This window comes from Nerophis lumbriciformis, linkage group LG20, assembly GCF_033978685.3.
Source record: "Nerophis lumbriciformis linkage group LG20, RoL_Nlum_v2.1, whole genome shotgun sequence".
In the NCBI taxonomy this organism is placed as follows: domain Eukaryota; kingdom Metazoa; phylum Chordata; class Actinopteri; order Syngnathiformes; family Syngnathidae; genus Nerophis; species Nerophis lumbriciformis.
Window position 1 is genome coordinate 15,081,042 of NC_084567.2, and position 12,370 is coordinate 15,093,411.

General features: G+C 40.4%; 2 protein-coding genes across 2 annotated transcripts in view; both read left to right on the forward strand.

Annotated features, from left to right (window-relative positions):
• The first annotated feature begins 3,171 nt into the window (after positions 1-3,171).
• The window catches only part of LOC133619475 (dual specificity testis-specific protein kinase 2-like), a 117,556-nt gene continuing 108,357 nt past the window's right edge, over positions 3,172-12,370 (forward strand). Inside the window, exon 1 of the mRNA XM_061980519.1 lies at positions 3,172-3,282. The gene's annotated coding sequence lies outside the window, so the exon portion shown is untranslated. The remainder of the gene's footprint in view (positions 3,283-12,370) is intronic.
• On the forward strand, positions 3,260-5,317 carry LOC133619474 (beta-1,3-galactosyltransferase 1). Its single transcript, XM_061980517.1, has one exon. The coding sequence runs from the start codon at positions 3,260-3,262 to the stop codon at positions 4,226-4,228; it is 969 nt and encodes a 322-aa protein (XP_061836501.1). The 3' UTR covers positions 4,229-5,317.

Here is a 12,370-nt window from a genome sequence, read left to right on the forward strand (position 1 = left end):
ACTACACTATTGCACTCGTGACCGCGATTGACAAAGACTCAACTCAATTCAGTCGTTCCAGAAAAAAATACGTTTTGATGGACAGTCGAAGTTTTAGGTGTTTTTAGAGGCTAAAACAACTTCAATTTGAACATGATGTTATTATCCTTGTAAAAAACAACAACATACGTAAAGCAAGTGTAGTCGAACAGCACACGCATTTTGTTTTGTCCGCAAAATGGCTGAAAATTAGCTCATCGCCAAAGAGATTTTTCACACATTTTTTGCATTTTTTTAAAGCAATTTGTCCAAAAAAAACCCAATAAAATATCTGAACAATTGAAATATATATATTAGGCTTATAATATAATTTATTGTTGTTTAGTTAAAGCAAAAACAAGACCGAATGTCACTTATTGACAATCACCAATAAGTTAATAATTCATGTATTTTTAGACCAATATTTATAATTAGTCTTCACAACCTCCCTTTTTATTTTCTTATTGAGGTTTTTTTCTTTCCTTTACAGGAAGTGAACAAAGCGTAAACATGTGTAAGTAAGTAGGATTATTGGACATGAAGTATAATCTTCACTTCTTCCTACTCCCTTTTGTACGTGCAATAAATTGTGCAAATATAATCCCAACAGCTCCATTGTTAGCTGACTTCTACAAACGTTTATTTACAATTTAGAATGCACAAGAAAGAATAATGTGTTCTTGTCTTGCAAACCCCAAAATCAGTGAAGTTGGCACGTTGTGTAAATGGTAAATAAAAGCAGAATACAATGATTTGCAAATCCCTTTCAACTTATATTCCATTGAATAGACTGCAAAGACAAGATACTTAACGTTCGAACTGGAAAACATTGTTATTTTTTGCAAATATTAGCTCATTTGGAATTTGATGCCTGCAACATGGTTCAAAAAAGCTGGCACAAGTGGCAAAAAAGACTGAGAAAGTTGAGGAATGCTCATCAAAACTTATTTGGGACATCCCAAAGGTGAACAGGCTAATTGGGAACAGGTGGGTGCCATGATTGGGTATAAAAGCAGCTTCCATGAAATGCTCAGTCGTTCACAAACAAGGATGGGGCGAGGGTCACCACTTTGTCAACAAATGCGTGAGCAAATTGTCCAACAGTTTAAGAACAACATTTCTCAACGAGCTATTGCAAGGAATTTAGGGATTTCACAATCTTCCGTCCGTAATATCATCAAAAGGTTCAGAGAATCTGGAGAAATCACTGCACATAAGCGATGATATTACGGACCTTCGATCCCTCAGGCGGTAGTGCATCAAAAAGCGACATCAGTGTGTAAAGGATATCGCCACATGGGCTCAGGAACACTTCAGAAAACCACTGTCAGTAACTACAGTTTGTCGCTACATCTGTAAGTGCAAGTTAAAACTCTACTTTGCAAAGCGAAAGCCATTTATCAACAACACCCAGAAACGCTGCCGGCTTCGCCGGGCCCACAAGCTCATCGAAGATGGACTGATGCAAAGTGGAAAAGTGGTCTGTGGTCTGACGAGTCCACATTTCAAATTGTTTTTGGAAACAGTGGACGTCGTGTCCTCTGGATCAAAGAGGAAAAGAACCATCCGGATTGTTATAGGCGCAGAGTTGAAAAGTCAGCATCTGTGATGGTATGGGGGTGTATTAGTGCCCAAGACATGGGTAACTTACACATCTGTGAAGGCACTTTTAATGTTGAAAGGTACATACAGGTTTTGGAGCAACATATGTTGCCATCCAAGCAACGTTACCATGGACGCCCCTGCTTATTTCAGCAAGACAATGCCAAGCCACGTGTTACATCAACGTGGCTTCATAGTAAAAGAGTGCGGGTACTAGACTGGCCTGCTTGTAGTCCAGACCTGTCTCCCATTGAAAATGTGTGGCGCATTATGAAGCCTAAAATACCACAACGGAGACCCCCGGACTGTTGAACAACTTAAGCTGTACATCAAACAAGAATGAGAAAGAATTCCACCTGAGAAGCTTAAAAAATGTGTCTCCTCAGTTCCCAAACGTTTACTGAGTGTTGTTAAAAGGAAAGGCCATGTAACACAGTGGTGAACATGCCCTTTCCCAACTACTTTGGCACGCGTTGCAGCCATGAAATTCTAACTTAATTATTATTTGCAAAAAAAAAAAAAAAGTTTTTGAGTTTGAACATCAAATATCTTGGTTTTGTAGTGCATTCAATTGAAAATGGGTTGAAAAGGATTTGCAAATGACTGTATTCCATTTATATTTACATCTAAAACAATTTCCCAACTCATATGGAAACGGGGTTTGTATATAAATAAATAAAACATAGAGTTAAATACGTCCCCTGTTGTCTTTGCCCTCTCCTCCTCCTGTATACGTAACAAATTTAGACCCATTTCTAAGCTTCAATTGAATAGAAGTTGAAAGGGATTTGCAAACCATTGTATTTTGATTTTATTTACGAATTACTCAACATGCCAACTTCACGGGTTTTGTACATAAGGATTGTGAGTGAAAGACAAAATTTAAAAAAAAGTGCAGTTTCCCTTGAAACGCTTTCCTATCGTTGAATGTTTAAACTCATTTAAAAATCATTAATCCAATGAGAGAATTTTTTAATAAATTATTAAAATTATAATATAATTATGAAAATTTTATAAAATCAACACAGAATAATATTAACAACCATTTCTCGGCGGGTGAACAGTGAATGTTTGCTGGGTTTTCAGCTGCCAAGAGGAATGAACCATTTTGTATTTTTAAGTGGGGTGTAAGTCATGTGACACTTTACTCATTTGATGAAAAAAAAAAACTTATCATTGAACATGGACGGCGACATTTTCTCTTAAATTTTATGAGGTCGTATATGCGTCGGATTTACATTAAAGAAAACAACTATTTGGCAAAGGTCCAGTCCGTGATTACGTGACCCCCTCGGCGGCTCTCATCAGACAAACCGCAATGACCTGGTCTTCGCGTCCAAGAGGAGTGAACCATTTTGTATTTTTAGATGGGGGTGTAAGTAATGTGACACTTTACTCATTTGATGAAAAAAAAACAAAAACCTTTTCATTGAACGTGGACGGCGACATTTTCTCTTAAATTTTCTGAGGTCGTACATGCGTTGGATTTACATTAAAGAAAAAAAACTATTTGGCAAAGGTCCAGTCCGTGATCACGTGACCCACTCGGTGGCTACGATCTTCACTTCCGGGTTGACGGAGTAAAAAGCTAGTCGGGCTAACGTGTCCGAAAACACGGCGGACAAAGTGGACAAAGACTATGAGGGCGCATGTTTTAAGAAGGTATGTAAAGCCACTCGTCGTCTCTCTAGTGATTTTCTTCTCCGCGTACGGCTTGCTAGATAGAAACGCGTCCGTTCAACAACGTCCGACGCCGAGTCCGGCAGAGGTCCGACTTCTGTCCCCGGAAACGTACAAGTACGTCCTGAACCAGCCTGGCGCCTGCAAACGCTCAAACCCGTTCCTGGTCTTCATGGTCCCGGTGGCCCCTCATGAGTCCTCAGCTCGGGAGGCCATCAGGATGACGTGGGGGGGCGCCAGCCAGGACACCCTCACCTTGTTCTACATGGGACTCCCCGTGGGGGGCCGGCCGAGGAGCGTCCAGGACATGCTGGAGGAGGAAAGCAGGACACATGCTGACGTCATCCAGATGGACTTCCTGGACACCTACCAGAACCTGACCATCAAGACTGTGATGATTATGAACTGGCTGGCCGTCCACTGCCCCAACGTGTCCTACGCCATGAAGGTGGACTCCGACATGTTCGTCAATGTCTTCTACCTGCTTCCTCTTCTGAGCAGGTCTCCGAGGCGCCGTTTCATCACGGGGTCGGTCATAAGCGACGGCAAACCGAAGAGGGACCCCAAACACAAGTGGCAAATTTCCGAGCAGATGTACCCCGAGGACAGCTTTCCTCCGTACGTCTCAGGCGCCGGTTACGTCTTCTCAGGAGACCTGGCCGCCGGCATCTCCCGGGCGTCCAGGTCCGTCCGCGTCGTCCCTCTGGAGGACGTGTACGTGGGACTGTGCCTGCGGGTGCTGGGAGTCCGGCCCGCGTACTCCAGGAGCTGGCTGAGGTTCAGGAATTTGTTTGAAGTCCGCGATCTGGAGTATGACAGGTGCTCGTTTGCCAGACGGGTTCTTGTCAACGGCTTTAATTCTTCGAAACTTCTGCACGCCTGGAAGGATTTCTCACAAGGATATAAAAGCTGTTATGTGTTTAAATAAGCAAGAAGAGGAGGAAGGAAGGAGTTCTTCACGGTCATCCTTTCTTGGAGCAGTTGCAGGTGGTCAGACCTGTTTGGTTGCTGCGCAATTCTGCAAACAATGTTCTTGCTTGGAATTGACTTTGCACTTAATTATTAATATATATACACATACACACATATATCTACCGCTGCTAATCACTGGGGCGGTATAGCTCGGTGGGTAGAGTGGCCGTGCCAGCAACTTGAGGGTTCCAGGTTCGATTCCAGCTTCCGCCATCCTAGTCACTGCCGTTGTGTCCTTGGGCAAGACACTTTACCCACCTGCTCCCAGTGCCAGCCACACTGGTTTAAATGTAACTTAGATATTGGGTTTCACTATGTAAAGCGCTTTGAGTCACTAGAGAAAAGCGCTATATAAATATAATTCACTTCACTTCACTGCTCCCCTCACCTCCCAGGGGGTGATCAAGGGCGATGGGTCAAATGCAGAGAATCATTTCGCCACACTTAGTGTGTGTGTGTGACAATCATGGGTATTTTAACTTAATATATATAAATAAATATATATATATATTCACACTAGGGCTGCAACATCTAATCGATTAAAATCGATTATAAAAATAGTTGGCGATTAATTTAGTCATTGATTCGTTGGATCTCTGCTATGCGCATGCGCAGAGGCTAAATTTTTTTTTTTAACCTTTATAAACTGCAACATTTACAAACAGCTGAGAAACAATAATCAAAATAATAGGGGTGTAACGGTACGTGTATTTGTATTAAGACTATTATTTTTCTATCGATTAATCTATAGATTATTATTTTCGATTAATCGGTTAATCTATAGATTATTTTTTCGATTAATCTATAGATTATTTTTCCTTTTACCGATTATTTTTTTTATTTAAAATGAAGATGAAAAAAATAAATGTAGGCCAGTTTTTTCAAAAGGCATGGCTTTTATTTACAAAAAAAAAAAAGTATGGCCACTCAGTCAACATTGACAACAACATGACAAAATATTCTGTAACAATGTAAACATTTCAAACATTTAACAAAATTAAAAGTAGCTTATTTGCTTTTTAATGTGCAAATATAAAAGTAAACATCAAATCTTAATATTCTGCAATAGTATAAGCATTTCAAAAGTAGAAGTATTGCTTATTTTCCTTTAAAATGTGCAAAAATAAAGATAAACATCCAATACAAAAAAGTGCAAAACGGAAATATTCTGTAACAACAGTGTAAACATTTTAACAAAAGTAAAAGTATTGCTTATTTGCTCAAATGTGCAAAAATAAAGATAAACATCCAATAGAAAAAAGTGCAAAACGAAATATTCTGTAACAGTGTAAATAAACATTTCAACAAAAGTAAAAGTATTGCTTATTTTGCTTAATAACACAACAATGATAGTATGATTAAAGTGAAAGTTAATTGTTCGTTTGTACATAGTATATGTAACTGTTAATGTTGTAAAAGGTATTTGCACAACTAATTAACGTCAGCGTTTGTGACACGTCTTGTGCCGTGGGGTTCTTTCAGGACCAACAGACTGAACGCCAGATGGCTTTGCCAGGTTTACAATCTTTTAATTTTACACAAAGTCTTTTCTCTTCCAACTCTTTTCTCTTTCTTTCCTCGCTTTTCAGCTCCTCTTCCTCGCTCGCTCGTCGTCCTCTGTCTCTGGCTCTCTTCCTCTCTCGCTCCACGTCAGCTTCACTCTGGCTCCTTCCAGTCTCTCTTCCCTCTCTCTCTGCTGCTCCCCTTTTCCTCAGCGAGAGGAGATTGGATGATCCGCGCACCTGGGCACGATTGCGGCGTCGCTCCCGGCGCACCCTGCCTCGCCGCTCGCTCGCCGGCCCCGCCTCTCCACAGCGTTAAAGAGGAGCGCGTCTTTGTAAACACTGAACAGGCACGCCAAACGCGCCTCTCAGAGCGAAACGGTGCTTTAGTTTATGAATTAACAACGCAGATACAAATGACACATTCATGTTTTTGTGTAATGATGACAACGTATACTCACGCGGGCGATTGACTAGTTCAGGGGTCGGCAACCTTTACCAGTCAAAGAGCCATTTTGACCAGTTTCACAAATTATAGAAAACAATGGGAACCGCAAACATTTTTTAAATTTTAAATGAAATAACACTGCATACAAAGTTTGTTTTTTTTGCTTTGTGCTATGCATAAACCAGGGGCCTCAGACACGCTGCCCACACTTTTATAGGGAATTTGTAAGCTGGTGCGGCACGCGGGTTTTAAATGAATAGCGCTTGTCAGCGTCATGCGTGCCGTGATGGTTCAGCATATAGCGCCCACTACAACCAGCGTGCCTGATCAGCCACATGTTGTATGAGGCTTCCGCTTGCTCACGTAGGTGACAGCAAGACATACTTGCTCAACAACCACACAGGTTACACTGACGGTGACGGTATAAAAAAAACTTTAACACTCTTACTAATAATGCGCCACACTGTGAACCCACACCAAACAAGAATGACAAACACATTTCGGGAGAACATCTGCACCGTAACACAACATAAACACAACAGAACAAACACCCAGAATCCCATGCAGCCCTGACTCTTCCGGGATACATTATACACCCCCGCTACCAAACCCCGCCCACCTCAACCGACGCACAGAGAGAGGGGGGGGGGTTGATGTGTGAGGGAGCAGGCTTGGGGTGGGGGCGGGGTTTGGTGGTAGCAGGGGTGTATAATGTAGCCCGGAAGAGTCAGGGCTGCATGGGATTCTGGGTGTTTGTTCTGTTGTGTTTATGTTGTGTTAAGGTGCAGATGTTCTCCCGAAATGTGTTTGTCATTCTTGTTTGGTTTTGGTTCAAAGTGTGGCGTATTATTAGTAAGAGTCTTAAAGTTGTTTTATATGGTCACCGTCAGTGTAACCTGTGTGGCTGTTGACCAAGTATGCCTTGCTGTCACGTACGTTTGCAAGCAGAAGATGTATATTGTATAACAAGCGTTGGGCTGGCACACTGTTAATACAGAATGTAGAGGGCGCCAAATGTTGTACCATCATAGCACGCCCTTATTATAGCTGTAAGGGTGAAAATCGGTGAATATTAATCCCGGGAGTTATCTGCGAGAGGCACTGAAATCCGGAAGTCTCACGGGAAATTTGGGGTGGTTCAGCAAGTAAGCTGCTGAGCCGCATCAGAGTGATCAAAGAGCCGCATGCGGCTCCGGAGCCACGGGTTGCCGACCCCTGGACTAGTTGATGGTGATGGCAAGAACGCTGTCGGTGTTTTCTTTTCAAATGTTCGTTCATAGCCGTTGTGCTGCTATGATAGGCCATTTCCGCTCGACACAGTGTGCATACAACAACATTATTAGGCCGTTTATTGAAATACTCCCACACTTTTGACGACTTTTGGCGTGCTTTTTTTCCCTCGCTCGCACCGCTCGCATCGTCTGCTTTGCGCTCTGCCATGACAGTAGTGTGACGTCAATATGCGACGCGTCGACGCAGAAAAACGGCTTTGACGTATTTACGTAACCGATGACGTCGACTAAGTGGACGCGTCGTTTCAGCCTTAATTTGTAGCGAACCGTTTCGGTACGGGGGTTTCGTTTCGGTGCGGAAGTGTACCGAACGAGTTTCCACACGGACATATTAAGTAGCGTACTGCACGTTGTGTAAACAATACTCAAAATGCCGGACATATGAGGCATTTAAGAAACTCCACCCTGACCGCTCCGCAAAAGAGGACATGTCCGGTGAAAAGAGGACGTATGGTCAGTCTATCCTAGCCCGTTAGCTGCTAGCATGCTAGCAAAAGAGGACTAGCAACGATCGGTTTCACCGGACGTGAAACCGGTCGCTGCTAGGTCCTGACCATACGACCTCTTTTCACCGGACATGTCCTCTTTTGCGGGACTGTCGGGCGGTGTTTCTTAAATGCCTCAAATGTCCGGCATTTTGAGTTAGGGTTGCGTGTATTTTCAGTGTACGTTCAGGGTTAAGAAGGTTAAAAACACAACAAGTTGTGCGCGCAGCAGCATTCGTGAGGGAGGGGGAGAGACAGAGAGAGTTATGATAAACGTGCATGCGTCGTCAGGCTCTGCTTTTTATCGATACATTTATCAGATTTAATTTTTTATTATCTATAGCAGGGGTGTCAAAAGTGTGCATTTTTGTAAAATGTTCCTTGTTTTATTTGGCAAGTTGAAAGAACATGGTGCCAGTATGCGGGTTTTTTCAATAAGATACTGGAAAGGATAGAAATGTAGTTTGTCTCTTTTATCCGATTATTAATCGATTAATCGAAGTAATAATCGACATATTAATCGATTATCAAATTAATCGTTAGTTGCAGCCCTAATATACACACACAGTCGCGATCAAAAGTTTACATACACTTGTAAATAAATAAATGGGTTATACTTGTATAGCGCTTTTCTACCTTCAAGGTACTCAAAGCGCTTTGACACTATTTCCACATTTACCCATTCACACACACATTCACACACTGATGGCGGGAGCTGCCATGCAAGGCGCTAACCAGCAGCCATCAGGAGCAAGGGGTGAAGTGTTTTGCCCAAGGACACAACGGACGTGACTGGGATGGTAGAAGGTGGGGATTGAACCCCAGTAACCAGCAACCCTTCGATTGCTGGCACGGCCACTCTACCAACTTCGCCACGCCGTCCAGAACATAATGTCATGGCTGTCTTGAGTTCCCAATAATTTCTACAACTCTTATTTTTTTGTGATAGAGTGATTGGAGCACATACTTGTTGGTCACAGAAAACATTCATGAAGTTTGGTTCTTATATGAATTTATTATGGGTCTACTGAAAATGTGAGCAAATCTGCTGGGTCAAAAGTATACATACAGCAATGTTAATATTTGCTTACATGTCCCTTGGTAAGTTTCACTGCCTTGAAAACTTACCAAGGGACATGTAAGCAAATATTAACATTGCTTTTAGTAGCCATCCATAAGCTTTTGGTTGAAGTTTTGCTTACTCCTCTTGACAAAATTGGTGCAGTTCAGCTAAATGTGTTGGTTTTCTGACATGGACTTCTTTCTTCAGCATTGTCCACACGTTTAAGTCAGGACTTTGGGAAGGCCATTCTAAAACCTTAATTCTAGCCTGATTTAGCCATTCCTTTAGCACTTTTGACGTGTGTTTGAGGTCATTGTCCTGTTGGAACACCCAACTGCGCCCAAGACCCAACCTCCGGGCTGATGATTTTAGGTTGTCCTGAAGAATTTGGAGGTAATCCTCCTTTTTCATTGTCATATTTACTCTCTGTAAAGCACCAGTTCCATTGGCAGCAAAACAGGCCCAGAGCATAATACTACCACCACCATGCTTGACGATAGGATGGTGTTCCTGGGACTAAAAGCCTCACCTTTTCTCCTCCAAACATATTGCTGGGCATTGTGGCCAAACAGCTAAGTTTTTGTTTCATCGGACGTCACATGGACAAAGATAAGACCTTCTGGAGGAAAGTTATGCAACCAGAAGCTTGCCAGAAGCTTGTGGATGGCTACCAAAAGCGCCTTATTGCAGTGAAACTTGCCAAGGGACATGTAAGCAAATATTAACATTGCTGTATGTATACTTTTGACCCAGCAGATTTGGTCACATTTTCAGTAGACCCATAATCAATTCATAAAAGAACCAAACTTCATGAATGTTTTTTGTGACCAACAAGTATGTGCTCACAAAAAAATAAGAGTTGTAGAAATGATTGGCAATTCAAGACAGCCATGACATTATGTCCTTTACAAGTGTATGTTTGATTGCGGTTTTGTGTTCTGTTGACTTAAAAAAAGAATGTTAGACTATTCCGTGCAAGAAAGTTCTTAGCTGCAGTCCCATGATTGTGTTGACTTTGGCAAACATGTTTGTAATTTGGATTATTTTTGATTTTGATGAACCTATTCCAACGTATAGCTGCTAGTCTGAGGAATGGAGATCTGGTCAGAGCTTTTTCCACTGATGTGCACTTTTTTAGCGCCTTGACCCGAAGTGCTGCTAGAGTACCAAAGGGAGTAGAAGTATTGCTGCAGTTCTGCTGTATTTACCGTCAGTGCCTGCTGAATCCGTGTTCTTGTACGCGAAACGAATAACGTCTTCGACAACCTCAACTTTGACCAGTCAGTTGCAACAGGTGTCATACACTGTGCTGCTCTTGCACTCTTTGGCCACTTGGTGGCAGGATTGATCTGAATATCTGCTGAGTGATTTGTGCTTCTTACATACTGAACCTCTTTTTGCCTTTAAACTGCTTTATTGCCGTTGCTACTGAGACTATAGCAAGTACCAAAGTACCTTATGTAGCTCACAAGGGATACAATATTAATCCCATCAGGAAAATGTATTTGTGGAGATTGTTGCACTGTATTGTTAGTTGCCTTCACGCAGTGCTAAAAAAGCATGTTACTTTATCATGATCTGTTTTTATTTATTCTGTTTCTGCTGCTGATTTGTTCACTTTATGTCGACCGTGCACGGAATTCTGTTTCCATCCGTCAATAAAATAACGACAGAGTTTGGAACTGTGGTTTGCCGTTCATCCAACAATAATACGGCCCAGCAGGTGTTTTTTGTTTTGCTGTCATTTTGTGTCCACTCGTGTCCACTGCCAATTTATCATTCAAAATACATATCCAGAAGTGAAGCCATATCAGAGGTAGGCAACCTAAAATGTTGGAAGAGCTATATGAAAGAAAAAAAAATCTGTCTGGAGCCGCACAAAATTAAAAGCCTTATATAAGTGTAATAATGAAGGACACACACGATGTAAGTGTCTATATTAGCTGTATTAGCCTACTTTCAAAATTAATTTAAAAGTCTTATATAAGTGTTATAATGAAGGCAACACATGATGTGTCTATGTTAGCTGTATTAGCCGTCTATCAAAATGACTTTAAAAGTCTTATATAAGTGTTATAATGAATACAACACATGATGAAAGTGTCTATATTAGCCTCCTATCAAAATTACTTTAAAAGCCTTATATACGTTTTATAATGAAGGCAACACATGATTTAAGTGTCTTTTAGCTACATTAGCCTACTATCTAAATGACTTTAAAAGTATTATATAAGTGTTATAATGAAGACAACACATGATATAAGTGTCTATATTAGCCTACTATCAAAATGACTTTAAAAGTCTTAAGTGTTCTACTGAAGGCAACACATGATGTGTCTATGTTAGCTGTATTAGCCTTCTATCAAAATGACTTTAAAAGTCTTATATAAGTGTTATAATGAATACAACACATGATGTAAGTGTCTATATTAGCCTCCTATCAAAATGACTTTAAAAGCCTTATATAAGTTTTATAATGAAGGCAACACATGATTTAAGTGTCTTTTAGCTACATTAGCCTACTATCTAAATGACTTTAAAAGTATTATATAAGTGTTATAATAAAGACAACACATGATATAAGTGTCTATATTAGCCTACTATCAAAATGACTTTAAAAGTCTTAAGTGTTCTAATGAAGGCAACACATGATGTGTCCATATTAGCTATATTAGCCTACTTTCAAAATGACTTTAAAAGTCTTATATAGGAGTTATAATGAATACAACACATGATGTAAGTGTCTATATTAGTTCTATTAGCCTACTATCTAAATTACTTTAAAAGCATAAGTGTTATAATGAAGACAACACATGATATAAGTGTCTATATTAGCCTACTTTCAAAATGACTTTAAAAGTCTTATATAAGTGTTATAATGAAGACAACACATGTCTATATTAGCTGTATTAGCCTTCTATCAAAATGACTTTAAAAGTCTTATATAAGTGTTATAATGAATACAACACATGATGTAAGTGTCTATATTAGCCTCCTATCAAAATGACTTTAAAAGCCTTATATAAGTTTTATAATGAAGGTGACACATGATTTAAGTGTCTTTTAGCTACATTAGCCTACTATCTAAATAACTTTAAAAGTATTATATAAGTGTTATAATGAAGACTACACATGATATAAGTGTCTATATTAGCCTACTATCAAAAATGACTTTAAAAGTCTTAAGTGTTCTAATGAAGGCAACACATGATGTGTCTATACTAGCTGTATTAGCCTACTTTTAAAATGACTTTAAAAGTCTTATATAAGTGTTATAATGAATACAACACATGATGTAAGTGTCTATG

Coding starts and splice junctions, on each gene's coding strand:
- LOC133619474 (XM_061980517.1), top strand. CDS start 3,260: ATGAGGGCGCATGTTTTAAGAAGGTATGTAAAGCCACTCGTCGTCTCT.